The sequence below is a fragment of the Brassica oleracea genome, chromosome C7 (assembly GCF_000695525.1).
Source record: "Brassica oleracea var. oleracea cultivar TO1000 chromosome C7, BOL, whole genome shotgun sequence".
Taxonomy (NCBI): Eukaryota; Viridiplantae; Streptophyta; class Magnoliopsida; order Brassicales; family Brassicaceae; genus Brassica; species Brassica oleracea.
Window position 1 is genome coordinate 36,477,713 of NC_027754.1, and position 25,472 is coordinate 36,503,184.

General features: G+C 35.1%; 7 protein-coding genes and 1 long non-coding RNA gene across 9 annotated transcripts; 1 reads left to right on the plus strand and 7 right to left on the minus strand.

Moving 5' to 3' along the window:
* Positions 1-1,691: 1,691 nt before the first annotated feature.
* Positions 1,692-3,057, plus strand: LOC106305417 (probable germin-like protein subfamily 2 member 5). Its single transcript, XM_013741789.1, has 2 exons — positions 1,692-1,806; positions 2,516-3,057. The coding sequence occupies exons 1-2, from the start codon at positions 1,692-1,694 to the stop codon at positions 3,055-3,057; spliced, it is 657 nt and encodes a 218-aa protein (XP_013597243.1).
* An 878-nt stretch (positions 3,058-3,935) lies between these two features.
* Positions 3,936-7,419, minus strand: LOC106304051. Its single transcript, XR_001262614.1, has 3 exons — positions 7,352-7,419; positions 6,360-7,257; positions 3,936-4,224 (listed from the first exon to the last, which is right to left on the minus strand). It is a non-coding gene; the product is annotated as an uncharacterized LOC106304051 (long non-coding RNA).
* Positions 7,420-8,997: 1,578 nt separating this feature from the next.
* On the minus strand, positions 8,998-10,258 carry LOC106301980 (zinc finger CCCH domain-containing protein 64-like). 2 transcript variants are annotated; one of them, XM_013738483.1, is made up of 5 exons: positions 10,080-10,258; positions 9,675-9,948; positions 9,463-9,589; positions 9,256-9,375; positions 8,998-9,161 (listed from the first exon to the last, which is right to left on the minus strand). In XM_013738483.1, exons 2-5 carry the CDS (start codon positions 9,739-9,741, stop codon positions 9,119-9,121), a joined length of 357 nt encoding a protein of 118 aa, XP_013593937.1. In that variant the 5' UTR covers positions 9,742-9,948; positions 10,080-10,258; the 3' UTR covers positions 8,998-9,118. The 2 variants fall into 2 exon arrangements, with proteins under 2 accessions (XP_013593937.1, XP_013593936.1); XM_013738482.1 differs by having other exon boundaries at positions 10,031-10,258.
* Positions 10,259-12,242: 1,984 nt separating this feature from the next.
* LOC106301981 (zinc finger CCCH domain-containing protein 64-like) lies at positions 12,243-13,596 on the minus strand. The gene is made up of 5 exons (XM_013738484.1): positions 13,417-13,596; positions 13,063-13,336; positions 12,851-12,977; positions 12,644-12,763; positions 12,243-12,549 (listed from the first exon to the last, which is right to left on the minus strand). The coding sequence occupies exons 2-5, from the start codon at positions 13,127-13,129 to the stop codon at positions 12,357-12,359; spliced, it is 507 nt and encodes a 168-aa protein (XP_013593938.1). The 5' UTR covers positions 13,130-13,336; positions 13,417-13,596; the 3' UTR covers positions 12,243-12,356.
* Positions 13,597-14,779: 1,183 nt separating this feature from the next.
* Positions 14,780-15,502, minus strand: LOC106304547 (nuclear localization sequence-binding protein). Its single transcript, XM_013740948.1, has one exon. It carries the CDS (start codon positions 15,381-15,383, stop codon positions 14,976-14,978), a length of 408 nt encoding a protein of 135 aa, XP_013596402.1. The 5' UTR covers positions 15,384-15,502; the 3' UTR covers positions 14,780-14,975.
* Positions 15,503-17,492: 1,990 nt separating this feature from the next.
* On the minus strand, positions 17,493-18,219 carry LOC106304875. The gene is made up of 2 exons (XM_013741266.1): positions 17,984-18,219; positions 17,493-17,895 (listed from the first exon to the last, which is right to left on the minus strand). The coding sequence occupies exons 1-2, from the start codon at positions 18,062-18,064 to the stop codon at positions 17,635-17,637; spliced, it is 342 nt and encodes a 113-aa protein (XP_013596720.1). The 5' UTR covers positions 18,065-18,219; the 3' UTR covers positions 17,493-17,634.
* Positions 18,220-20,212: 1,993 nt separating this feature from the next.
* Positions 20,213-20,999, minus strand: LOC106304857. The gene has a single exon (XM_013741244.1). The coding sequence runs from the start codon at positions 20,791-20,793 to the stop codon at positions 20,494-20,496; it is 300 nt and encodes a 99-aa protein (XP_013596698.1). The 5' UTR covers positions 20,794-20,999; the 3' UTR covers positions 20,213-20,493.
* A 728-nt stretch (positions 21,000-21,727) lies between these two features.
* Positions 21,728-24,308, minus strand: LOC106301293 (transmembrane protein 184A-like). The gene is made up of 7 exons (XM_013737656.1): positions 23,902-24,308; positions 23,661-23,818; positions 23,503-23,576; positions 23,273-23,422; positions 22,808-23,093; positions 22,484-22,717; positions 21,728-22,408 (listed from the first exon to the last, which is right to left on the minus strand). The coding sequence occupies exons 2-7, from the start codon at positions 23,814-23,816 to the stop codon at positions 22,052-22,054; spliced, it is 1,257 nt and encodes a 418-aa protein (XP_013593110.1). The 5' UTR covers positions 23,817-23,818; positions 23,902-24,308; the 3' UTR covers positions 21,728-22,051.
* Between the last annotated feature and the right edge of the window lie 1,164 nt (positions 24,309-25,472).

Here is a 25,472-nt window from a genome sequence, read left to right on the forward strand (position 1 = left end):
TACTGGTTGTGATTCCGGTGTTTTAGGCATATATTTTCCTGCTTTTTGGTGGCTTTGGCCTTTCGATTATTATTCTCCCTTTGGCCCGCTTTCTTAGTTTATGTGTTGATTGTCTAGTTTCTTATTCTTAATTTGATTATCTTATGATACTAATAGTGAAATTAATATAATTTGTAAAAGAAATAATAAAAATTAGTAAAAATAATAAAATGATGAAAAGTCTTGCTATTTTTAGGTGTGAATAAATTAAATATTTAAAATATATTTATATTATTTTATTTATTTCTTGAATTTTAGAGACCAATAAGTGTGAGAAGGATTAGATAATACACAGTTAGAAATTGATGGAGAAAATTGCAATAATTTAAAAGAAGAAGAATTTAAATACAAAAAAAAACACGAGGACACATGTCAACAAATCCCCCTTCCACATGTCATAAGAAGGAAAAAAACCAATTTTATATATATAGATGCTTTAGTTTTCTGAATCCAAAATTAAATAAAACCAACACCAAATCAAGGATGCTAATCCCAAAAATAAATAAAAAGAAAACACCAATCACACTTCTTGTTCTTCATCTTTATCACCAACAAACGACAAAAAGATGAAAATTTCTCTTCTTCACCATCAACTTCATCTTCTGCAAATAAGAATAATAGAAGTTAGTTAAAGATATATTGAAACCTAAAACTCCAAAATGTATGATAATGTGAACAAATATATATAGGCAAAACTATGAAGAACCCATGGCGGGAACTAGATCTTCTTTTTCGGTGGAAAGTGAGTTTTTAAACTTTTTATGATGACACGAAGAAGCTCCACCGGTGCAGATTGAAGGCGCTTGGGAGACCAGAAGCATCATCGACCCTGAAACCACAATCACCGGAGCTACATAAATCGAATCAGCTTCTCTCTCTCTCTCTCTCTCTCTCTCTCTCTCAATGTTTTAGGCGAAAGTAGAAATGGGGGCTTAGGGTTGCGGGTCTTCAAAATCCCGCAGGTTAAGCTCATCCCGCTTTCGACCCGTCCCGCGAGGCCCGCAAATTTGCGGGCTTACCAAATGGAGGCCCAATCCCGCCCCGCAGCAAGCTTTTACGGGCTAGGCCCGCGGTCCAGGTCCTTGATTGCCATCACTACTGTCGGCCTTTCTCAAGAATCCGGTTCGATATGGTCCGGACATATATGAATTTTCTGAAAACCGGACCGTGATTCATATGATCTCCCCGGTTTGATTATTAAGGTAGAACGATCAGTTTTGTTAAGAAACGAAATAAATAGTCAACTTTCAGTTACCTTTTTTATATCTTTTGATGCAAGTAATCATTTGAGTTTGGTGTTCTGGAACCTTCATAGTTACCAGGAAGATAAGTTATTTTAGGTGAGTTTCCTCGTACGGTCCTAACTACATAACCTAATAGATGTCAGATTAGATGTCTCTGTTATCCAATAAATAAACCCTGTTAATCACAACCGCCCTAAGTATTAACTAACAATTAAACCCTAAAACCTAATCTTGTCTATATTAAGTCCTAACCCCACCTTTCACAATTTGCCTAATAATAAACCTTAAAACCCTCTTAATATTTTATAAGAAGACGCAGTTTGAAAGCTAGTCTCTTCGTTAATTTATTCTTTAATTTATAAAATCCATCAAGAACAAATTAAGTCTTTTTCAGAAGAAAAAGACATAATGGCGTCTATTGCGACCAGTCTCGTTGTTATTGTTACCATGTTGGTCTCAGCCGTGGCCGTAGCTTCAGAGTCCAACATGCTTCAAGATGTTTGTGTTGCTGATTTGTCCAATGGTACATACTTCAAATAATAGATTGTGTTCTAATCAGTTTTATGTTTCGAAAAGTCTCGTGATAATTACGTTTTAGTATATTTCTTAGAATATAAAACGAGCCATTCTTTTAGTGTTTCATTTTCCACAACATATTATTTAAAAAAATCCTACCAAACATGAAATTATATCATTAAGGCTGTAGCCCATCTTGAATAATTTGGAAATTTCCATCCCATATATTGAATCTTTCGGGCCACCAATTGATTTTCCGACCATCTAACTGACCTGTGATTTTCGTAAGAAGTTACATAGGAATAGAGGATGAGATCTTTAAAGTTGATGCATGGTTAGTTGTTATAGCACATAGTCAAGAGCTTCCTAAAATTTTATCTGGGTTCACTTTAAATGATACATTTGTTTATTATTAGAAATTAGTTTTTTCTCAACGTTTTTGAAATCAATATAGTATATGTATCTTAAGAAGTTAGTTCGTAAGTTGTTACATTTGAGACATTACGAATTCAATAATTGAAGCATAACGTAGGTGTGGAAACATAGGATTGAATCTTCAAACATTCTTTTCCAACAATATAATTTTAATTTCAAAATTATTCATTAAAAAAAAATCTTTTGATTTGGTAAGAGCTTCCTTTTTTTTCAAAAAAAAAGAGAAATTCCATTTTTTAAGTTTTTAACATTTTCAATTTTCCATTTTGTGACAAATGAAGCGGTCAAGGTCAATGGATACACATGCAAGGACTCAACACAAGTAACACCCGAACACTTTTTCTTTCAAGGCTTAGCCACCGCCGCAGCCGCCTCAAACACAAGCACCGGCGCCGTTGTAACCGGAGCCACCGTGGAGAAGCTACCAGGACTCAACACTCTCGGTCTCTCCATGTCCCGCATTGACTACGCACCAAACGGCCTAAACCCACCGCACGTTCACCCACGTGCTTCCGAGATCATCTTTGTCCTAGAGGGTCAGCTCCACGTAGGCTTCGTAACAACCGCAGGAAAACTCGTCGACAAGTACATCAACAAAGGAGATGTTTTCGTTTTCCCCAAAGGACTTCTCCATTTTCAGAAGAACATAGCTAGGTCGGCTCCTGCTTCTGTAATAGCGGCTTTTGATAGCCAGTTGCCTGGAACACAGTCACTAGTGTCCTCTCTTTTTGGAGCTCTCCCTGATGACATTCTCGTTAAGTCATTCCAGTTCAAACCCAAACAAGTTAAGAGGATCAAGTCCAGATACCAACCCAAGAAATGAAAAAACAATACATTTTTCTTTTCTTTTTTTATTCTTGGTGATAATGTAATAAAAATCTTTTTATACGAACATGACCAATTCATTAGTCTCGGGAAGCCATTTAAGCTTCAGCTTTGTAGTCTTCACAGACCCTTGGAGATTAAGAACACCAGATAACAAGTAAATTAAGAACTCTGTTTGATCTTATTGAAACTCAACGTTTACAGAAACTCAAAGATTTAAAAAAAAAAGATAAATAGAAGATGATGCTAAACAAGTAACCATCTCATAGATTCAACATATTCAGCATAAGGAAACTAGAAAGAAGCATCCTTATTATTTAAAGGACAGTTATCAAGTCTTGTGCAAAGACGCTGTTTCCCTCAGAGTCTCTGCTTTCCCTTTAACGACCCTTTGAATCATGTTGTTTCTTGCCGCCAAAGCTTTCCTTACTCTTCATATTCTCTGGTCTTCCTACTTAGAGCCTGACTATTTTCCCGCTACCACCCGCGAACGCAGCTTTTACGGTTAGCGGTTGACAGCGTTTCAAAACAATCATACAAACCGCTACAAATCGCTTCAAACCGCTCCAAACCTCTTAAAATCAAAAACTGCTTTCAGCTAGCGTTTGCAGTTGCGGGTGGTTGCGGGCGGATAAATTTTTTTTTTTTTTAAATATATAAATACAAAAATAAAAATATTCAATAAAAATTTAAAATTGGAATTATAAAAATACTAAAATATATCTATTATATTTTAATTACTATTATAAAATTTTAAAAAATTTAAAACTATAACTTTCTAAATATAAATTTCATATTTATTATAATATTATGATTTTTGATATTTTATAATTAAATAAAATATAAATATTGTTAATTTATTATTTAACCGCTGATGTATGTGGTAGTTAACCAGTCGTAAGTATCCCGCAAACACACCAATTTCTAACCGCATAATCAGTCGTACAAATCTCTTAAAACCGCTAGAAACCGCAACCACCCGCATCCGTAAACTCTCACAACCGCAACTGCAACCGCTGCGTTTGAACCAGTCTGACCCTTAGATAAATCCTCTGGAACGTATCATATCGCTCGGCAAAATACTTGTTCAGCGCTCCATTGAAATACTTGTTCAGCACTTTAGCCTCAGCGTGTCCCATGTATAACCGCTTGGCTCTGGATCAAACTGTAAATAATAGAATGTCGTGAGAAAAAAAAATAGAATAAATATAAGACTATACTAGAGAGTGACCCACCTTCGGAGGGCGGATATATTATTTGTGTTGTATATATTATTTAAAATTAAATTTATATATTTGTTTCTTTCCTTGTAATATATATGTATTTTTTGTAATCATACTTGTGTTTTTATCAACAAACGTATTTGCGTAATTTAAAAAAATGATTAGTAAAGTATTTGTATAATTGTATTGAATTTATTATATTGTTAAATTATACATTTGTGCCATAGCCTTTAACACATTAATATGGTACTTTATTTTCAAACTGTTATTTTGTTAAAAAATAACAAAATATTGTTATAGTTTTGTTTGGTAAAAAAATAGTAATTAAATAGATGGATTAAATCAATAAAATAAAAATAAAAATTAAACATGATTTAATTTCGTATATAATTATAATTACATTATTATTACACTTAATAATTTGTATACCAATTATAAATGAATTATGTAAATCAAAGTCCATGGCTCAATTTTAATGGGTTTTGTAAATTAAATGTTTATGGCCCAAATATATTGATGCAGTTAGGTGAGAACTGATGTGGTGGTTATTAGGTTAACTGATGGGGTGGTTATCGTATAAAGTTTGTATTTTTCTTATAGACATTTATCATATCAAAAGGTAGGTATCATGGAAAATATTTGTTGGAGTCAACTAACATCAATAGGCCACACTTGTGTTTTAATAGAATAGATATATATTTTTTGACCAAAAATAAAAATTCCCTATATATTAATTGAGAAACATTTAAAAAGATGTAACTTCGATTTTGTAATAATTAAAAAAAACTCCTTGCTTATGTGTCAATCAATTAGGTAGTTAATTAGTTCTAAGTGTCATCCACACATTGAAATTGAAAAACATGTTGGTCCAATTCGATTTTCATATGATATTAACTAAATCAAGGTGGTTATTTATTATATATTATTTCTTTAAATAAAACCTACAGAATTACCTAATGTGATTATGATATGTATAGTAATTAATGATTTTAAATAATGAAGATTTGCTAATAATATGTATGCTTTCTATAATTTTTGTTTAATTCTTTACTATTAAAATAAATTACACAATTACATTGATCATATATAAAAATTTTAGATTTTTTGCATATGTTGTATTTTGAATTTTTCTAAACGAGTATAAATTATTAAAACTATTAAAAGTCTCACATAAAATTTTGTGATCAATGTTTAATTTTTTTTCTATAATAAAATACAATGATAATAAAATTATATAAATAAATAATTTTATTTTAATAGGTGTTTATGTTAATATACATACTTCATATCGTTTAAATTTAATTATATATCATATACGATAGATAAGATTGATTGTTTTGATTTATTTATTCTAAAATGATTGCAAATAAACAAGAGCCGATTATTTGATTTACATGTGCAAGCCAATTTAAAAGAAGTATTTATTCTGCACAAGGCGCAAATCTTAACCTAAGTATGTATCTCTTTAATAATTTTGAATCCTAAATATTTTCTAAATCTCAGACCAAAATAAAACAAAGAAATGAGAATAAACTCAAAAATCAATATTTATATCGAGCAATAAAGAAAACGACACAAAAAAGAGAAAAATATTGAAGAAAGATAGGATTGGCACGTGAACGTAAACTTCTCATAACCATAATTAACTTTTAAATTGCTAAATCATGATATAAAACCGAGCTGACATAGTTTCATTGTAACCAAATAGTAGACATGAGATTCTACGGCCTAAACGTTAGATTTTTATGCGATAAATAATTTTTTGACCTAAAATATTTTTAAAAATGAGATCAGTTCATTAGTAAATAAATTATGTAATTAACAAAAAAAATTTAAAAAATTGTTTAAGAGCCAAATATATTAATTCGATCAATAATATAAATTTTTTTCCATACGATATTTTTTAAATAATTTTCATATAAATTTATCGCATGGCGCAGGTCTTATCCTAGTAAAATAAATATAAGACTATTTATACAACCTTCTCAACCAACTAGATATATCCTAACACTACGTACATCATGTATCTTTAACATATATCTCTTAAATCCTCATCATTATCCAATACAAACCGTACCTTTCTAACTGGTTTCAAAGCTCGTTCTTGATCCTTGGACCTTGGTGGTGCAGCAGCAACAACAACGGGCTTCCCTGATGAGCCCTCTTTCACAGTTGTAGTATATGTTGCCACTTTGTTGAGAGGCTCAGCGTAATCACGCGATATCGAGTTGAACCAACAAAAGGAAAGAGATGTATTTGAGAAACTTGCCAATGAAGTTACTCTTAGAGCATCATCAACCATAAGTTTTCCAAAATAATTTTTTATTTTATTAATATTTAGAAGTAACTAAATTATAATTAAATTTTATTTTTCTGGACCAAATGTAAAGCTAATCTCTCAACTTTTATTCATAGTTTCTCAAACAATAAGCTGTTCTAAATTTTTCTACATTCTCTTTCATATTTTTTGTTTTTTTTATGATTACTTTTTGGGTGAAATACTTTTTTAGAAACCACAAGGTTTTTTCCTTTCTTAGACCATCTCCAACAATAGATATGGTCTTAGAGTTCTAAAACAAATTTTTAATTGAAAATAATCAAATTAAAAAAGTTTAGATACTTGTTTAGTTTTATATCTTCCAATGATAGAACCAATTAAAGGTTCTAAGTTTCAAAAATTTGAAAACTTGTAATAATAGATTACTTGCATCACAACCTAATTAAAGCTAACTACCAAGATACTAGACTCTACCAAGCATTGAGCACTTAAGTAAATTAAAGCTAACTACCAAGAGTGTTAGGTGTGACCAATAAGTACCAAGCTCTTAGGACAAGAGTAACTATCAAAGAACACACCTGTTTGTTTTTGTTTCCAACTTGAGCAAGGCCAAGAAAGCGAGTTACATGACTAGAATCAACGTTCAAGTAAGGTTCACGGGCATAGAACACCCCCCATCGAACCTGCAATGGGATAACTGCAACAAAACACACAAACATAAACAATAAATAAGTTCCAAACTTATCAACAACTCCCAGTAACAACAATACAAGAACCAAAAAAACACTTACCGAGGTTTAACTTCCTTCACCAATTCAGAAACATTGGACTCACAACAAGACGAATCAGAAACCTCCGCAGGAATATCAGACTCCGCAGCTCTGTTCGTGACTCCCACAGGCCATTCATTAGTAAATAAACTAATTAAGGACCAACAATTACTAAAAACATGAACATAAAGAAACCAATCCATCCATCAAAAGTTCAAAAAAGGATATGTCAAAAACAAATCAACAACTCCAGAATCATCAGCAAGAGCACGAAGAGCATCAACATCATCTTGACTGTACTTCCCAAACTGACCATCAGATGACTCCGTACCAGATAAGTAAGCCCGTCCATCTTAAACCCTTGATTCTCCGAAAGAAATGAGAATAAACTCAAAAATCAATATTTATATCGAGCAATAAAGAAAACGACACAAAAAAGAGAAAAATATTGAAGAAAGATAGGATTGGCACGTGAACGTAAACTTCTCATAACCATAATTAACTTTTAAATTGCTAAATCATGATATAAAACCGAGCTGACATAGTTTCATTGTAACCAAATAGTAGACATGAGATTCTACGGCCTAAACGTTAGATTTTTATGCGATAAATAATTTTTTGACCTAAAATATTTTTAAAAATGAGATCAGTTCATTAGTAAATAAATTATGTAATTAACAAAAAAAATTTAAAAAATTGTTTAAGAGCCAAATATATTAATTCGATCAATAATATAAATTTTTTTCCATACGATATTTTTTAAATAATTTTCATATAAATTTATCGCATGGCGCAGGTCTTATCCTAGTAAAATAAATATAAGACTATTTATACAACCTTCTCAACCAACTAGATATATCCTAACACTACGTACATCATGTATCTTTAACATATATCTCTTAAATCCTCATCATTATCCAATACAAACCGTACCTTTCTAACTGGTTTCAAAGCTCGTTCTTGATCCTTGGACCTTGGTGGTGCAGCAGCAACAACAACGGGCTTCCCTGATGAGCCCTCTTTCACAGTTGTAGTATATGTTGCCACTTTGTTGAGAGGCTCAGCGTAATCACGCGATATCGAGTTGAACCAACAAAAGGAAAGAGATGTATTTGAGAAACTTGCCAATGAAGTTACTCTTAGAGCATCATCAACCATAAGTTTTCCAAAATAATTTTTTATTTTATTAATATTTAGAAGTAACTAAATTATAATTAAATTTTATTTTTCTGGACCAAATGTAAAGCTAATCTCTCAACTTTTATTCATAGTTTCTCAAACAATAAGCTGTTCTAAATTTTTCTACATTCTCTTTCATATTTTTTGTTTTTTTTATGATTACTTTTTGGGTGAAATACTTTTTTAGAAACCACAAGGTTTTTTCCTTTCTTAGACCATCTCCAACAATAGATATGGTCTTAGAGTTCTAAAACAAATTTTTAATTGAAAATAATCAAATTAAAAAAGTTTAGATACTTGTTTAGTTTTATATCTTCCAATGATAGAACCAATTAAAGGTTCTAAGTTTCAAAAATTTGAAAACTTGTAATAATAGATTACTTGCATCACAACCTAATTAAAGCTAACTACCAAGATACTAGACTCTACCGAGCATTGAGCACTTAAGTAAATTAAAGCTAACTACCAAGAGTGTTAGGTGTGACCAATAAGTACCAAGCTCTTAGGACAAGAGTAACTATCAAAGAACACACCTGTTTGTTTTTGTTTCCAACTTGAGCAAGGCCAAGAAAGCGAGTTACATGACTAGAATCAACGTTCAAGTAAGGTTCACGGGCATAGAACACCCCCCATCGAACCTGCAATGGGATAACTGCAACAAAACACACAAACATAAACAACAAATAAGTTCCAAACTTATCAACAACTCCCAGTAACAACAATACAAGAACAAAAAAAACACTTACCGAGGTTTAACTTCCTTCACCAATTCAGAAACATTGGAATCACAACAAGACGAATCAGAAACCTCTGTAGGAATATCAGACTCCGCAGCTCTGTTCGTGACTCCCACAGGCCATTCATTAGTAAATAAACTAATTAAGGACCAACAATTACTAAAAACATGAACATAAAGAAACCAATCCATCCATCAAAAGTTCAAAAAAGGATATGTCAAAAACAAATCAACAACTCCAGAATCATCAGCAAGAGCACGAAGAGCATCAACATCATCTTGACTGTACTTCCCAAACTGACCATCAGATGACTCCGTACCAGATAAGTAAGAAACAGACAAACCTAAAACACATAACCAAATCATATCAGCAACATTCACAAACAACAAAATTTGATTCTTTAATCAATATCAGAAAAACATTGTTACCAAGAAGAGTGAACTTCCCACTTCCTCTTAACCAAAACAAGATGTGTGCCACCACGAGCCCGTCCATCTTAAACCCTTGATTCTCAGTTTTCTTCGAGGTCGCGGATAGGATTTTGGGGGCGGAGACGCCGTAGTCTCCGGTGAACTAAGTAGGAATCAGGACCTGAGCTCGGCCTTCGACGTAATCCAGAAACTCGCCTAGAAGCTCCGGTGAATCGGGGAAGAATTGGCCGACGCAGATTAGTGCATCGAATGGACCTGCTGATTTGCTGACCTGTGAAAAATTGGGATTTCGATTAAAACCCTAGGGAGATAGAGAATCAGGAGATAGAGAGAGTGAGAGTATAAGAGTATATCGATTGGACTCGCTTGAAGGAGAATTCGTGGTTTGAAGAAGAAACGCACCTCCGCCGTACATGGCTGCCGGAGAGCCCGTCGGAGGGTTTAAACACGGGCGGGATTCTCTGTAATCCCGGGTTCAACAGAACGAAAGAGAGAGAGAGTTTTGGCGAAATCGCTACAGCTTCTCTGCAATCATAGGGCTCAATGTACTTTGGTGATTCCGCCATGAAAAGAGAGAGAGTTTGCTGGGAAATTTTTCACGAAATCAGAGAGAGAGAGAGAGAACAAGTGGGTTTTTAAAAAAAAAACTTAACCAATCAGACATTGACACATATTAGCTTAGAAGTGGTTCCAAAATATCCAATTTTAGAACCATATCTACCTAATTTTTCTCTTTCTGATTTAATTTTCAGCATTTAATTAGATAGAACCATGCCATTAATCCTTCTTAGATACCCCATTGAACCTGCTCTTATGACCCCAAACTAAAGAAAATCTATCTCCTCTTCTTATTTCATTTTATTATTTTTCTTATTGTACTTTATGTTTTTATTTACTTTTATCTCAAGTTCAAAAATATATTAAAAAATAATAATTGTCATACTAAACTATATATAAAATTCTCTATCTTTTAAGATTCATTTTCACATATATATATATATATATATATATATATATATATTATATATATAATGTGTAAACAAAACTAAATGTGGACGTGGACCCCAAAGATAACAGAATTATAAATTAGTTGGGGACGTGGACATCTAAACAGAATTATAAACTAGTTGTGGACATGGACAATATTCATTCGATTCCATTCATCATCTCAGGATCTAAATTCAACTCTAATCAAATTTACATCCATCCACATCATGACAAAGCGCAAATTTCTTAGATCGGAAATCTCTGACATGCAAGATCTATTACTCTCCGACAGAAAGTAAACACTTCTTCGATTTTCTCTCTGCTCATACTCACAATATCATCTCTTTCTCATCTTGATTGAAGTTTAATTGCAGATAATTTATCAATTGGGCTGAAGAAGCCAAGTGCTTGTTTTGGAGATAACAGAGTTCATGTCCACTTTTTATGGTATAATTTTAGTAACATAATCTATGTCCACGTATTGTTGTATAGTTTTATGGAATCAAAACAGAGAGTTTGTCCATGTTATCTACTATAAACACATTAACATTACATGTCCACACATTACTCATCACTCCTCCACACATCACTCGTCCACAAATCATCCAACCACGCATCACTCGTCCACAAATCACCTATCCACAAGTGTCGTTTCCATTAAGGGGAAAATTGTCCACAGTCTGTCGCTGGTCCACAACAAAGTATGTCACATGTAAGAAGTGTTTCTAAGTGTAATAGAAAGTCAAAAAGTGTTTCTTAGTGTAATAACTCCTAGAATCTGCTGCTAATATTTGTCCACGTGGCTCTAACCCACGTTATAATTGTATATCGCCTTATCCGGTTTGATAATTGCATGAACGTAAACCGTGCCTTGAGAAGAATAACTAATCCGGTGTTATACACCCGCTCAAAAAAGTAGAAGATGATCGTAACCGTCAAATACTGATCTAACGGCCTATATCGTTATGCACATCTGGTTCAGGCCACTTTTGTAATAACTGGCTCTGTTTCAAGTGCCAACTTCCAAGTAAAGAATAAAATATTTCGAAAAAAGGATTCGCAAGTCGCAATCTATATACCGTTTGCTTTTTGTTTTGTCATTTTCAGTCTCTCCCCTCTCGCTTTCACCGTCCATAACATAACCGTCGACATCATTCTCTACGGTATTTACCCTCTATAGTGCTTCGGTTCTAATCGTTTTCTCATATTTTCTCATAAGTTATTAGTCGATCAATCGTTTAAATTTGTTCTTCATATTCGTGGTTTCTGCAACATTTAACAACTTGTTTTTGTTGAATGAATGTGTTAGTTATATTTTAATATTATCAACTTATATAATACGTATAGCCTTAAAAACATTTCGTGCATCAAACTATTTTCATCATTTGAAACCATCCGCTTCGTTTACAATATGAATTGTGGTTAAAGCCAGTTTCGTGTGTCTTATGTTTATCAGGTGGTTAAAGTCAGTTTCGTGTGTCTTATGTTTATCAGGTGGTTAAAGTCAGTTTCGTGTGTCTTATGTTTATCAGGTGGTTAAAGTTAATTGAAAATAATCAAATTAAAAAGTTTAGATACTTGTTTAGTTTTAAATCTTCCAATGATAGAACCAATAAAAAGTTTTAAGTTTCAAAAATTTGAAAACTTGGATACTAGACTCTACCAAGCATTGAGCACTTAAGTAAATTAAAGCTAACTACCAAGAGTGTTAGGTGTGACCAATAAGTACCAAGCTCTTGGGACAAGAGTAACTATCAAAGAACACACCTGTTTGTTTTTGTTTCCAACTTGAGCAAGGCCAAGAAAGCGAGTTACATGACTAGAATCAACGTTCAAGTAAGGTTCACGGGCATAGAACACCCCCATCGAACCTGCAATGTGATAACTGCAACAAAACACACAAACATAAACAACAAATAAGTTCCAAACTTATCAACAACTCCCAGTAACAACAATACAAGAACCAAAAAAACACTTACCGAGGTTTAACTTCCTTCACCAATTCAGAAACATTGGAATCACAACAAGACGAATCAGAAACCTCTGCAGGAATATCAGACTCCGCAGCTCTGTTCGTGACTCCCACAGGCCATTCATTAGTAAATAAACTAATTAAGGACCAACAATTACTAAAAACATGAACATAAAGAAACCAATCCATCCATCAAAAGTTCAAAAAAGGATATGTCAAAAACAAATCAACAACTCCAGAATCATCAGCAAGAGCACGAAGAGCATCAACATCATCTTGACTGTACTTCCCAAACTGACCATCAGATGACTCCGTACCAGATAAGTAAGCAACAGACAAACCTAAAACACATAACCAAATCATATCAACAACGTTCACAAACAACAAAATTTGATTCTTTAATCAATATCAGAAAAACACTGTTACCATGAAGAGTGAACTTCCCACTTCCTCTTAACCAAAACAAGTTGTGTGCCACCACGAGCCCGTCCATCTTAAACCCTTGATTCTCAGTTTTCTTCGAGGTCGCGGATAGGATTTTAGGGGCGGAGACGCCGTAGTCTCCGGTGAAGTAAGTAGGAATCAGGACCTGAGCTCGGCCTTCGACGTAATCCAGAAACTCGTCTAAAAGCTCCAGTGAATCGGGGAAGAATTGGCCGACGCAGATTAGTGCATCGAATGGACCTGCTGATTTGCTGACCTGTGAAAAATTGGGATTTCGATTAAAACCCTAGGGAGATAGAGAATCAGAAGATAGAGAGAGAGAGTATAAGAGTATACCGATTGGACTCGCTTGAAGGAGAATTCGTGGTTTGAAGAAGAAACGCACCTCCGCCGTACATGGCTGCCGGAGAGCTCGTCGGAGGGTTTAAACACGGGCGGGATTCTCTGTAATCCCGGGTTCAACAGAACAAAAGAGAGAGAGAGAGTTTTGGCGAAATCGCTACAGCTTCTCTGCACTCATAGGGGTCAATGTACTTTGGTGATTCCGCCATGAAAAGAGATAGATAGTTTGCTGGGAATTTTTCCGCGAAATGAGAGAGAGAGAACAATTGGGTTTTTTTTTTTTTTGAAAAAAACTTAACCAATCAGACATTGACACATATTAGCTTAGAAGTGGTTCCAAAACCTCCAATTTTAGAACCATATCTACCTAATTTTTTTCTTTCTGATTTAATTTTCATCATTTAATTAGGTAGAACCACGTCATTAATCCTTTTAGATACACCTTTGGAGCTGCTCTTACGCCACTTGGACTCAATTTGCTACTTTACCCACTACAGTCCATAAAAGTATCCACCTTTACATAATTTATCCCAACTTGGGGATTTGCATTGATAAGTAGAATAAAGTCTTCAATTGACAAAAAAAGTCTTGTGATTAGGATCTGATGTACCATCCAAAAGTATGCTCAGGTTATCTGTCTACTAGCATCGTAAATTTGTAGGTACTTACATGAGCAGAACAGTGCTTTTCTTAGCAGTATCACCAACTATATTAATGGTATCCAGCAAAGATGCTTAAGCAAATATATATGCATCAGTCTGTACTCAATTTGGACAATGACAACACTACTTCCTTGGTTATTAGTTATGACTAGTTTTATTTATCACTGTTTCTACACTATTAGGTTACAGTAAACAGATGAAGACAAACAAACTCTGCTCCAATAAACTTTAAAAATGGGGACTACTTGCTAGCTAACGGTACTCATACAGCAAAATCACCTAAAAATGCAATTGCTCAAAAAAACTGCTGCTTCTTGCGAATGGTCATTCTGCTTTGGACACATCCATTGAGCAAAATTGCTGATATGATAACATGTCAAAAAACCTACTCTTCTTTCTTCGATTCACTAAACCAAATACGCAACCATAGTTACCATGCCCTATAACAATCTGCTGAGACATCTGTAAGTCAGAACAACAGGCATCAGCTATATTTTTGCTGCATTGGGCTATAATAAGCCAAGGCTCAGAGCACCTGAACTTCTTCAAATAGAGTTCTTACCGTTTGGCACGACTAGAGAGAAGACAAAAAAACCATCCAAAACTAAATATGGACATATCAAAATTTATCCATTGACCTTTTGATCTCTTACAAAGCTAAAGATAACTCAATTCAACCAAACCGTATCAACCAATCACACACTGCTATACGAATCAGATTCCATACACAATTGCTTTACCATACTGATAAATGATGATCATAGGCATTGATGGATTTAACCAGACGAAGAAAGTTCTATACAGATTGATTGAGAAAAAAAAAAAAAAAAAAAAAAAATCTATAACAAGAATCATTCCCCCTTCCCCACGATGAACAAAACTTACACAAAATCACCGATGCGGATTACACTCATTAGAGCAGAAATCATTAGTCTCCAACATAACACGCAGCATCTCATGAGTGAAGCATTCATCGTTAGGATCAGAAACTGGAGAAGAAGGAGAAGCCTCCTCCTCCTCCTCCTCCTCTGTTCTCCTCCGACGTCTCCTCAAAGAAAAGCATCCTCCTTTACGCGACCCAGACCTTGAAGACGAAGATGAAGATGATTGATTTTGTGATTTAGGTCTCTTTCTGAATTTGTCTATAAATCGCTTCCTGGGTTTCGAAATTGAAGGCATTACTAATTGATTCTCGGTCTCAGTTCCATCCCCTCCCTCCTTCTTCTTCTTCCTCCTCTTGTGATCGTTATCGACTCCGTTCTGATCATCCACCGTTATCTCCCCGCGGCTTCCAGGCATTAACCAGACGCCGTTTTGGACCGTAAAGATCGATTTGGTGGTTTGAGGAAGGAAAAGGAGTTTGATTTTTTATTTATTTTTATGCTCCTCCACGGCTTCCACACTTTTTTTTTTTCAATCAAAAAACCTTCGCTGGCTCTCTGTTTCTACCCACTACTCTCGTGCTTATTAATTTACTAATTAAGTAATTAGATTCGGTTTTTCTTATTTTCTCTTTTCGATTATAGGCTGCACTACTTATCGAGAGGTAAACAAAATAATTTTATTGTTTCACCTTATCTCTATATCCATCAGATTCATATGTAACATATAGATATACTAATATTCTACTATTTATTAATAGTATTCTATTTAATCATATGTATGAAATAATCGTATTATGTGAAAGTGTGAAAATGTTTGAGAAAACAACAAGTAGACAGCTTTGTTTCAACTACTTAGGGAAATTAATTAATGATTTTATAGAAATTCATTTTAATATGCTGGTTGGTTGAATGATTTAGGAAAGTGATTCAGCCATTTTCTTTGGAAATATAATTTTGCAACAGCATGGTTTCTTAGGATGAGGTTCTTAGATTCGGATAAAAACCGTTTCTTAGTTTTTAACGAAAAAAATCTAAGAACCGTCTGTTAAATAAAAAATATAAGAACCAATTTTTAGCCGAAAAATATATAAAATTTTTTTTTGTGTCAAATCATGAGTTAAGAATTTTAAATTAAGAAACCGGATTAATCATGTTCTTAGTAGTGGCCACACTGACTTTGAGAAATCTACAACTTTTTTAGTAATTTTAGAAGATACTCAAACCCTACAAATTTTGTGTGGTAATTAAAGATAGAGAGCTTCAGTGCCTAGACGAAGTGATTCTTTCACGAACTGATGATAACGCAGGTGATAATATTGCCTTAGAAAAGGAGTCCTCGGTGAATGTAATAACGTTGCTGACCCCGTGGCAAGCTACGCGAGAATTCCGACAAATATTAGGAGAAACGATCCTCGCATTGTTCACATATAGTCCCCCCGACCTACCAGATTTTGTGATAACGAACATTTTATCAGGGATGCTACAAGGGACAAGCGTTTTGTTTGGGAAACGAAGCAAGTGGTTGATCATAAGCCACGCAGGGATCGTATGTCTTAAGATAAACGTCTCAAGACTCTCTTGGCTCATGTCTGCTTGAGAAAGATGGTCGTCGCTAGGCATCAAGAAAGTAATCTCTTGATTGTTGTAGAAATTTGTATCGTTGAGGACATGGAGAAGGAGTAGGGTGCCAAAACCGTTGTAAGATTCCCTAATCATGTCGGCAATGGCGGAGACTAGGTCGCTGCTTTGGTTGCCATGTCTCAATATGGGAGTCGGAGGTGGCTCGGTGGAGGCAAGAACCGTAAGAAAAAGGAAAAGAAAGGGAGCTATAATTAGGCAAAGAGATCTCGTACTAGCTGATATTAGAATCATCATTCATGTCAATTATAAGACTTTTAAAAACAAACTTATATACTATGTGAGAAACTCAGAAGTTCATGAGTTTTGGAAGTTAATACTAAACAGGTATAAGCCTCGTGGTGATTAGTTGATGCATGGTTGATTTGTGACTTCAACTTTCTATTTCATTTAGTATGTGTGACAAGAATACTCGTGGTGATCATGATCGATATTAAATTAGATGGATTTAGAACTTAAAATCAATTGGTAATAGCTAAATTAACTATTTTTTTATTGTTAAGATTTTTTTCAAACTTATGAAGTGGAACATTGTTTCTAATATGTTTCATCAAGATAATAGTTCTTTGATAAGGATCTATGGACCAATTTTAGGTAGATCGGTTACAATCAAGTTGGATTTCGTAGATCAGGCTCTGTTTTATTAGAGTAGAATGGATACAATATATAGAATACAGATGAGTACTAGGTTAATATAATATATAGAATACAGAGCGGTACTATAGGTTAATACAAGTTACTAGGTTACAACTAGTTACAGTTGTATTTTTTACATATATATAAACTCTTATAGGAATAAGCTAACAAATCAAATCCTCAGCTTGAGTTGCACCAAATACTATGTATTGAGCTACATAAAAGAATACTCTACCAGAGAAATAAAGAAACAAAACATAAACAAACATAAAACTGCATTACACAACCAGTATATAGCAGATAAAAATACACACTCACCTATATATACATCCACAGTCAAGTAAAGAAAAAAAAAAGGAATCTGAAGAAGAAAATTAGGAGTTGAGAAGGTTTTAGTGAAGAACAAGATCATTCAAACCTCGTCTAGAGGCTAAGCCAATAATACACAACATGTAAAACACTTTCCCACTTTTCATTTTAGCTTTTACTATTGTCTTGCCCTTCTCCACTTTCATCTTAGCCTTAACCAACATTGGCTTCTGCGATTCTCCTAACCGCTCTCGCTCTTCTGCTTCTGGTTCCTCCTCTATCGTCTCTAGCCTCCCCTTTAGTATCTCATCCAAGTCTTTCCCCAAGTCACATATGCTCTTGTTCTGTTAAGTTACAACACCTTTTTTAGAGAATTTCATGTCTAATACTTATTATATATGTATCTTAATATCAGGTTTTTGCTAGATATACCTCACAACCACGGTGTAAGTTCCTCTTGTTGGTCCTTCGATGTACAACCCACCACATCTTCTTACACACCAAACTCCTCATATAACCTTCTCCTTCTGAAAAATAGTTTCTTCTTGTCACATCAGCTTCTCTACAAGAATGTCTTTCACCAGCCCTTTTACAGCTTTATAATGATACTTTTTGGTTCTCTCAAAGTGTTACTTTACAGACATGCTTCCATCTTTAAATGTGTTGCTTCTCACTATAGCACATATTTAAAAACGAGGTATCATCACATTCTGTTTTGTAAAGTCTTTTATGTTCTGTAAAGTGGTCATCTCCTTTTTCATGTTATCTCTTTTCTTGTCTTTTTGCTCTCCCTTAATTGATGCTTTATCTGTCACGCTTAATCTCAAGCAATTATATTAAATAATAGTATGTTTTAGTGGGTTTACTAGTCTATCTCGTGTATTGTCAACAACTAATCCCAGACAAATGCTTTATAATGTACTTGGAACTCGAGTTCGAGTTTCACTGGCCATTGCAGTTAACATGGCGCATTCGCATGTCTTAAAGAGATTAAAGCTCTATTGAGTGTGAAGCTTTCAAAAATATATATTCAAAAAGGGAGGATATACATAAACTCAGTGAAAAGATAACTTTGATACACACTTACCTTACTAATAAAGATTTGTGTAAAATGTATCAAATATAATGTGTGTGTATAGGGGGGGGGGGGGGATATGTGTAGCTAGCTTGTGAATCAAACATGAGTAATGTAAAGTCGTTTTATTATCAGGCAACAGACACAAACATATAAACATCACGAGTAGTATTTGGTTACAGTTTCATTCCTCTGTTTTTGATCTCTCTTTGTCTATATGAAGTCACAAACGTCAAAATATAAGCTTTTTCTCTAATACAATAGGGAATCCCCAGTGAGAAGAGACAATGAGACTGGGATAGAAACCTTCTCTGTTCATTTTATCTGTGATGCGCGCGTAAATGCTCAAGATCCTTCGTGGTAAAACCAGTGCCTTAAGAACCAGCCTCCTTGGTCGGTTTAGTCTAAACCTTTTTGACCTACCTTCAAGCTTCTTCCCCAAGTTATGTTTTGTCGTGACCTTCTCGTGATGATGACTTAGCTTTTGGTACTGGCACGATGATCTTGACCGGTACTTACCAAGAATCCGCAGCATCTTGAGCTAGTTATTGTTTTGTCTTGAAGATACAAAACAAGGAAAAGATGTTTTCAAAGATTTTGTTGATGAAGTGGTCTGAAAGTAGCTCTAAAACTAAGAAAACACTCAAGTGACAAGTGAATCAAAAGAGAAACAAACAAGGATCAGTTTGATGATGATCGATGAGAGAAATTAAGGGGCTCCATTTAATGATAAAGAGAGTGAGGGAAAGATTCTGAAAGCACATGGCTATATTCTTTCTTTTGTATTTATTAAACACTACAAATCCCCAAATCTTCTGAGTTTTGTTCAGTTCTTGTTTAACCACACAAGTCAGAGAGAGACTGCATGCAGCTGCCATGTATTTGACCTATGTGTCTATCTATGGCTGTCACATACCAAAAGAAAACAGAGAAAAATATTAAGAATTGGTGTCATAGTGAATAGGAAAATAGAGAGCCATGTGCAATGATTAAATCTTAAATAAGTTTTATATCTTAAATAATAGATAAAGGAGAAGATAAGCCACTAACTAATCATTTGGAACACATGAATAGAAGAGAGGATCAAATGAGAAAGACAAAAGTCTCCTATGTTTATTTCTTATAGTCATTTTTGTATATGGTTCAAGAAAATGTTCCGAAGCGTAGGCCCTTTTCACTGCTTCGTTGGTATCCAGTTTTTTGCCTTGTTCTCTCGTTTTTTCATGTTAGTATTTGTCACTGTTTAATTCTTTGTTTAGATTATTTTTTGCATCTCTCCTAGTAACTTCCGTTTCAAATTGAAAATCTGGTAATAATATTTAATATTTTACCCAAAAAAATGTTTCAAAAAAATAAGTTTACTGCAACAAAGTTTACTAGATGCTAGCATTTTGTCATGAGATGTTTGAAAAAGATATTTAACAGTTGGGGCCACATGTGAAAGACCTTGTTACATTTTCGCTATATGTTATGGGCCCAACACTGGCTTATTTTGCTTAAGACTGAGGCCCATTAGAAGGAAAACGCAGCTGTGAACTTGCTGACCAAGGGACACGCAAAGAGGAACCACTCTCTGACTTCTCGTCTTAAAATGTGCTGTGATTCAACGCCGAGTTCACGTTTCTTGCATGATTCTCTCCGTACACACTCACACAATAAACCTTATGTTGACTTTTCCCCATTCCAGAAAACCAAATTTGATTAAAGAAAATAATGATAATATCTAAACTTCAATTAAGCTTACTAATCAATCTGATTAACGGAGATTATACAATGATTCATTTGACCAAAAGCAAAAAAAAAAACATAATCAAAGACAGGAACAAACACACTGACTCAAGCGTTTCCCAAATCTCTCTAAAACCTTTTAGAAGCAGTTGTAAGAAGGCTCGTCTTGGTGCAAATGAAGGAGACGGAAAAAGCGTCTGCGGCGGTAGAGAAACGCCGATCTGAGTCGAGACCAGAAAACGCGTTTCAACTTCCTCGTTGATCTCAGCTGTGACCACACAAACCTCTTCACTCTTCTTACAGATCTAGTAACCTTCTCCCTGAAGCTCTGTTTCCTGGAGAACTGGTAGCTCCTGAGAAACACCTGTCTCTTCTCCAGATACTCTCCACGGCAGTACCGGTCGCCGCCACCGCTTCTGAAAACGAGCTTCTCACTCATATTCAGTGGAGGCTGAGGAATGGTTATTTTTTTTTTCTTTTTAGGGATCGTTATGTTTCCTTCCAAGTTTGGAAACGGAGCCCTTAAAGTAAAGGGTTTATTGAACGCAAACGCAGTCGCGTTAGTATTTTGCTTTTATCATGTGTTACGCACTGTGTTCTTTATTGGCGCAAACGTATGTGTGTTTACCTCGCTAAGTCTTTTGTCCTCGTTAATCCATCCAAAAGTCTGGTGAGACTTTAATTTAACGTTTCCCCCGTTGACCAACAACATTCCACTAAGTATTTATTAACTAACATCAAAATAAAAGCAGTGAATGAATGAATGTAGTACTTGTTTGGTGGGTTATAAATCGAAATTACTCCGTTTATGAGGTCACTTTATCGAAAACAATAAAACTAATTACTAGTACTATAGCTTAGAAGATACACATTCATTGAATCAGAAGACATTTTCTAGTAGTGGAAAACGTGAAAATAATACGTATCATCCAAGACAAATAGTTCAGAGAATTTTAAGAGAATGTACCCTTTTTGTTGGTATAGATTACTTTTTATAAAAAGAGTGACAATATAAAAAGATGTGCTCATAAAAAAATTCTACTATACAAATACTACTAATTTTGATATAACTCCTTTTAACTTTTTGTGGTCACACAAGAAGATGAAATAGTTTATGTTTGGTGGAGCATAGTAAGTGTAAGTTAGGTTTGTGAAGATGTGACATCGGGAATTATAGAAAGGATATGCCTAACTCCTTTGCATTTATTTTTGTCAAATACCAACCATCCTAAGACCAAGACATCTCTTATGCAATAATGTCACAAGTTTAAGTCAGGTACACAAGTTCCTCATCTGCTCCGTAGCCTTTAGCCGTCAAGGAGTGTCAAGAACTTTGTTGTTTATTACCATGCTCTCAAATTTAAAATGCCAAGAACACACAACATGTAGACAGACTTTTAAAGATGCTCCAAACTCATCTAGTTACATGTATATTCGAAGCATGTTACTCAGCTGCTAAACAATTCACAAGCTTGAGAAGCAATTAAAGACAAGTTTCAAGCCCTAGTATATCTACACAGCAGGCAAGGACAAGAAACATGCTTAGTAGAAGACTCATCACATAAAGCTACAAGAGCTCAAGGCAAACGGGTTTACAAGCTTTCCTCAAGTTCCCTACTAACATCTTCCAACTAAGAACACACCTCAGAAGATTCATCTGAATCCAGCTTTCTACATCTTCTTCTTTCTGCTTCTATCTAGGCCCCACTTTCACTTGCTGAGGGGACGTTGCTGGGGAAACTAGATATATCAATGTCAATGAGCGACATATCATACATTGTATCAAGAGAATCCAATCCATCAACAAGCAACGAAGATTTCGCAGCAGGGTCAGATGTTACGCTGGAGCTTTTCGGTGAGCTCCCCACTGAAGAAGATAGACTACTCGAGACCGAAACACCATCTATCTTGTTTGCATACACGGTTTGGTTCTTTCTCATCGCCTCCATCTCTTGCCCAGTCGGCACAAAGGTTCTAGACCGGTACTTCTTTGCCCCCTCGTCTCCACCATCGGTATGGTTATAGAGTACATAATCGTGATAAGTCGGAGCAAACTGCAATAACAACCAATCATCATCAGAAAGCACAAAATGAAAACGTAATCATTTAAAACAAGATAAATTACTTACCTGGTGGACAGTGTCATGGTAGAAATCATTTAGCTTCACAGCATGTGATAGGCTCCCTGAGAAGCTTCCGGCTCCACCAACATTGGCACCAGCATACTCCTTGTATGGAAAGGCATAGAAATGGCATGCTGCAGCAATAAGCATCTCGACGCATATTATGAAATTTTGAAAGTGAGCTGCTTCCTCTGCGGTTTGTATGAATCCAGATTTTGCAGCAAGAAAGACAAGAACGCCCTGTTCAAAGGAAGAGAGTCATATAACACAATTAGAGAAACAAAGCAAACTATATGCGGAAGATAGCAAAAGTTAGAACGCAAGTTTTACCTGCCAATAGGTTAGAAAGACAACAGACTTGATGATCACAAACTTTGGGACTGGATTGAATGGCTGAAGGAGATCTCTGCAGGCCATGTAGAACAGCACAAGTGCGTACAAAGCAACTGTGTAGGATATGGTGTAGATGATGGTAAGGTAGAGATATGCTTGATCAGGGTTGAAGTTTCCATCCTTGTACTTCCCTTTTGCGTAAAGCACAAGTGTGACAGCCACTAGGATAGGCTTTAGGATTACAAATTGTAGACAGCCTTGCTTGCACCGTCGAATAAAACGCCTGCATAGAAAAATACCATGGCGCATAAGAAAACAGCATGAGACAGAGACATCCAAACAGACTGTTTAATGTTTGTGTAAGCTAATGGTTGTCTTTAAGGACAACACTCATAATGGCTATTAACGTGACTATGTAACCACTGCTCAATCTTGATGAGTAGAAAGAACTTAACTACTTACCCATCCAATGTTAATGGCGGAAAGCAACAAGTCATGAGACACCATGATGGTTTAAGAGAGCGACCGCTCAAACTAAGCACGACAGCTCCTGGACCTCCAACCCACGCCAAACACAGAGATAAGAAGTTGTAAATGACCCATGCCTCATAACTGAAAAACACCAAAAGTTAGCCATTAGAGTCAAACTTAACATGGGTTACAGAGTTGGTTGAGTACTTAGGCGTACTCACACTTCTCGTATGGAATCAAAATAGATGGAGCATGTAGGTAGCACAAGAGACAAGAATGACATGAAGGCATAAACCTGGCAAGAGAAAACAATCAAGAAAAACATGTCAGGGGACTTAAACAACGTCAAGAGGTTATAGAGATGGGTGAGAAGACTAACCGGGACCATGAAGATGATGCGAACGATGTATCTCTGATAAGTAGGCTCCGTGTAATTGAGAAGGTGCCTGTAGATGTGGAATATTGCCAAGGCAATGGCTCCAACGGTACATAGAAACGCCACGATGTTGAGATAAAACGGTACCAAATCCGCCATTCCTGCAAAACAAATAAACAAAAGGAATCAACAAAATGAACAAACTCTGTAATCAAACAAAAAGGGAGAAAAAAAAAGTTGAAACCTTTGAAAGCAGAACAAGAACCCAATATAAAGTTGGAAGCTTTACAGCAAGTATGAATCGAAGATGGGGGAAATGACGCAAACCCAGAATTGAGAGACCACGATTCGTAATCGGGAAGGAAGAAAGGAAGGAAGGAAGATGAGAGCAATGTAGCCGTAGTAACGAAGCAAAGAAATAGAAAAAGAACCCTAATTTGGGGAAGAGAGCAGATTTATTGTGGATTTTGAGATTGAGGGTTTTGATAAGCCTTCCTTCTTTCTTCTTTCTTCTTTCTTCTTTCTTCTTCCTCCTTCCCTGCGAAAGGAGCAAACTTTGGGAGATGGGTTTCACAGCAAAGCAAAGTCCAAAAGAAAGATTAAAGATAAATTTTTTTTTTAATTATAGTCTCTGAAGATTTTTAAATGAAGCAATCCATTCAACGTCCATCCAATCCAGCCTGTGGACTTCAACCCCTTAATTATTTCGCTTTCTTTTTTTGTTTTTGGTCAAATTATTTCGATTTCTATAATTTTTTTTATTAGAGTAATCTATTTTTCATCAATATTCAATCACAAGTCTAGCTATCCAATGATACCAATAGACGGTTCAATAATAATGTACTTAACAATTATAAAATACAACATCATTTGTCGGCAAAGCCAAAGCCTTCTCACTCAAAGCTTGGAAATTAGAGACTTCTTTTAAAACTAAAAACATTCTATGCCTTTGCTTCAAGATCTTTACCAGTAAATCATACTTTTAGAAAGAGATAACATGTGATACAACTTGTGTCCAAGGTGTGTTTAAGTGTGAAAAAAAACGATTAGTTTAGTCATGCATTCTAAAGCGTCAAACAGAGAGAGGAAACATCTCACGTTCAAGGTCGCTCTTCTTTTTCTTTTTCTTTAATCACAAGAAATTTATTAATTAAATTGTAAAAGTTGAATACAAATACTGAATCAACCAATGAGGAGGAATATCAAAAAATATGAAAGAACTATTATGATCACTAACTTGTTTTGCCACAACATCCGCTGTTTGATTCTTCTCGCGATTGACATACTCCAATGAACACTCTAGTAACAAAGTCATCCAATACCTTATATCACATAAGTAGTTCCCCAAATCAATATGTTCCTTCACTTGGTTAATAATAAGACAAAGTTCTTGATTATCGGCTTCAAACCATAATATTCTCCAACCACGAACTCATATTTGTTGCAGAGCAAACAGAAAACTCATGGTCTCACCTATAAGGGATGATTGAACTTTTCCAATTTTAGCATTTCCGGCTCCCAAAAAAACTCCATTATGATCTCTTAAAATCCATCCAATCCCATCAGCAATGTTATTAGAACCAGAGCTATAATCAAAGTTGCATTTTACCCAATTACAAGGAGTGTTGGACCCGAATATGACCCCCAGGTGAGGTACCGATAAGCGTGAGCTAGCATATGGGTTGCGATAAGACCATCATAACAAAGGGAGCTGAAAGCCGAGCTGACGACTGGACCTGGGAGACATCATAGCAGAGGTCACGACAGAAAGTGAGCTAACACCTTAAGAGACTCGGTCAAGAGGAGCCTAAAGCG

Bases quoted from the DNA above. Each gene is read 5' to 3' on its own strand.
- LOC106305417 (XM_013741789.1), top strand. From the start codon at position 1,692: ATGGCGTCTATTGCGACCAGTCTCGTTGTTATTGTTACCATGTTGGTC. The intron at 1,807-2,515 runs GTACATACTTCA...TGACAAATGAAG, and splicing joins TGTTGCTGATTTGTCCAATG to CGGTCAAGGTCAATGGATAC.
- LOC106301980 (XM_013738483.1), bottom strand. From the start codon at position 9,741: ATGGACGGGCTCGTGGTGGCACACATCTTGTTTTGGTTAAGAGGAAGT. The intron at 9,590-9,674 runs GTAACAATGTTT...TATGTGTTTTAG, and splicing joins TGGGAAGTTCACTCTTCTTG to GTTTGTCTGTTTCTTACTTA. The intron at 9,162-9,255 runs GTAAGTGTTTTT...GTTTTGTTGCAG, and splicing joins GTGAAGGAAGTTAAACCTCG to TTATCCCATTGCAGGTTCGA.
- LOC106301981 (XM_013738484.1), bottom strand. From the start codon at position 13,129: ATGGACGGGCTCGTGGTGGCACACAACTTGTTTTGGTTAAGAGGAAGT. The intron at 12,978-13,062 runs GTAACAGTGTTT...TATGTGTTTTAG, and splicing joins TGGGAAGTTCACTCTTCATG to GTTTGTCTGTTGCTTACTTA. The intron at 12,764-12,850 runs ATATCCTTTTTT...TAGTTTATTTAC, and splicing joins GTTGTTGATTTGTTTTTGAC to TAATGAATGGCCTGTGGGAG.
- LOC106304547 (XM_013740948.1), bottom strand. From the start codon at position 15,383: ATGCCTGGAAGCCGCGGGGAGATAACGGTGGATGATCAGAACGGAGTC.
- LOC106304875 (XM_013741266.1), bottom strand. From the start codon at position 18,064: ATGAGGAGTTTGGTGTGTAAGAAGATGTGGTGGGTTGTACATCGAAGG. The intron at 17,896-17,983 runs GTATATCTAGCA...GTAACTTAACAG, and splicing joins ACTTACACCGTGGTTGTGAG to AACAAGAGCATATGTGACTT.
- LOC106304857 (XM_013741244.1), bottom strand. From the start codon at position 20,793: ATGAGTGAGAAGCTCGTTTTCAGAAGCGGTGGCGGCGACCGGTACTGC.
- LOC106301293 (XM_013737656.1), bottom strand. From the start codon at position 23,816: ATGGCGGATTTGGTACCGTTTTATCTCAACATCGTGGCGTTTCTATGT. The intron at 23,577-23,660 runs GTTAGTCTTCTC...TTCTCTTGCCAG, and splicing joins GCATCATCTTCATGGTCCCG to GTTTATGCCTTCATGTCATT. The intron at 23,423-23,502 runs GTGAGTACGCCT...GGTGTTTTTCAG, and splicing joins TTTGATTCCATACGAGAAGT to TTATGAGGCATGGGTCATTT.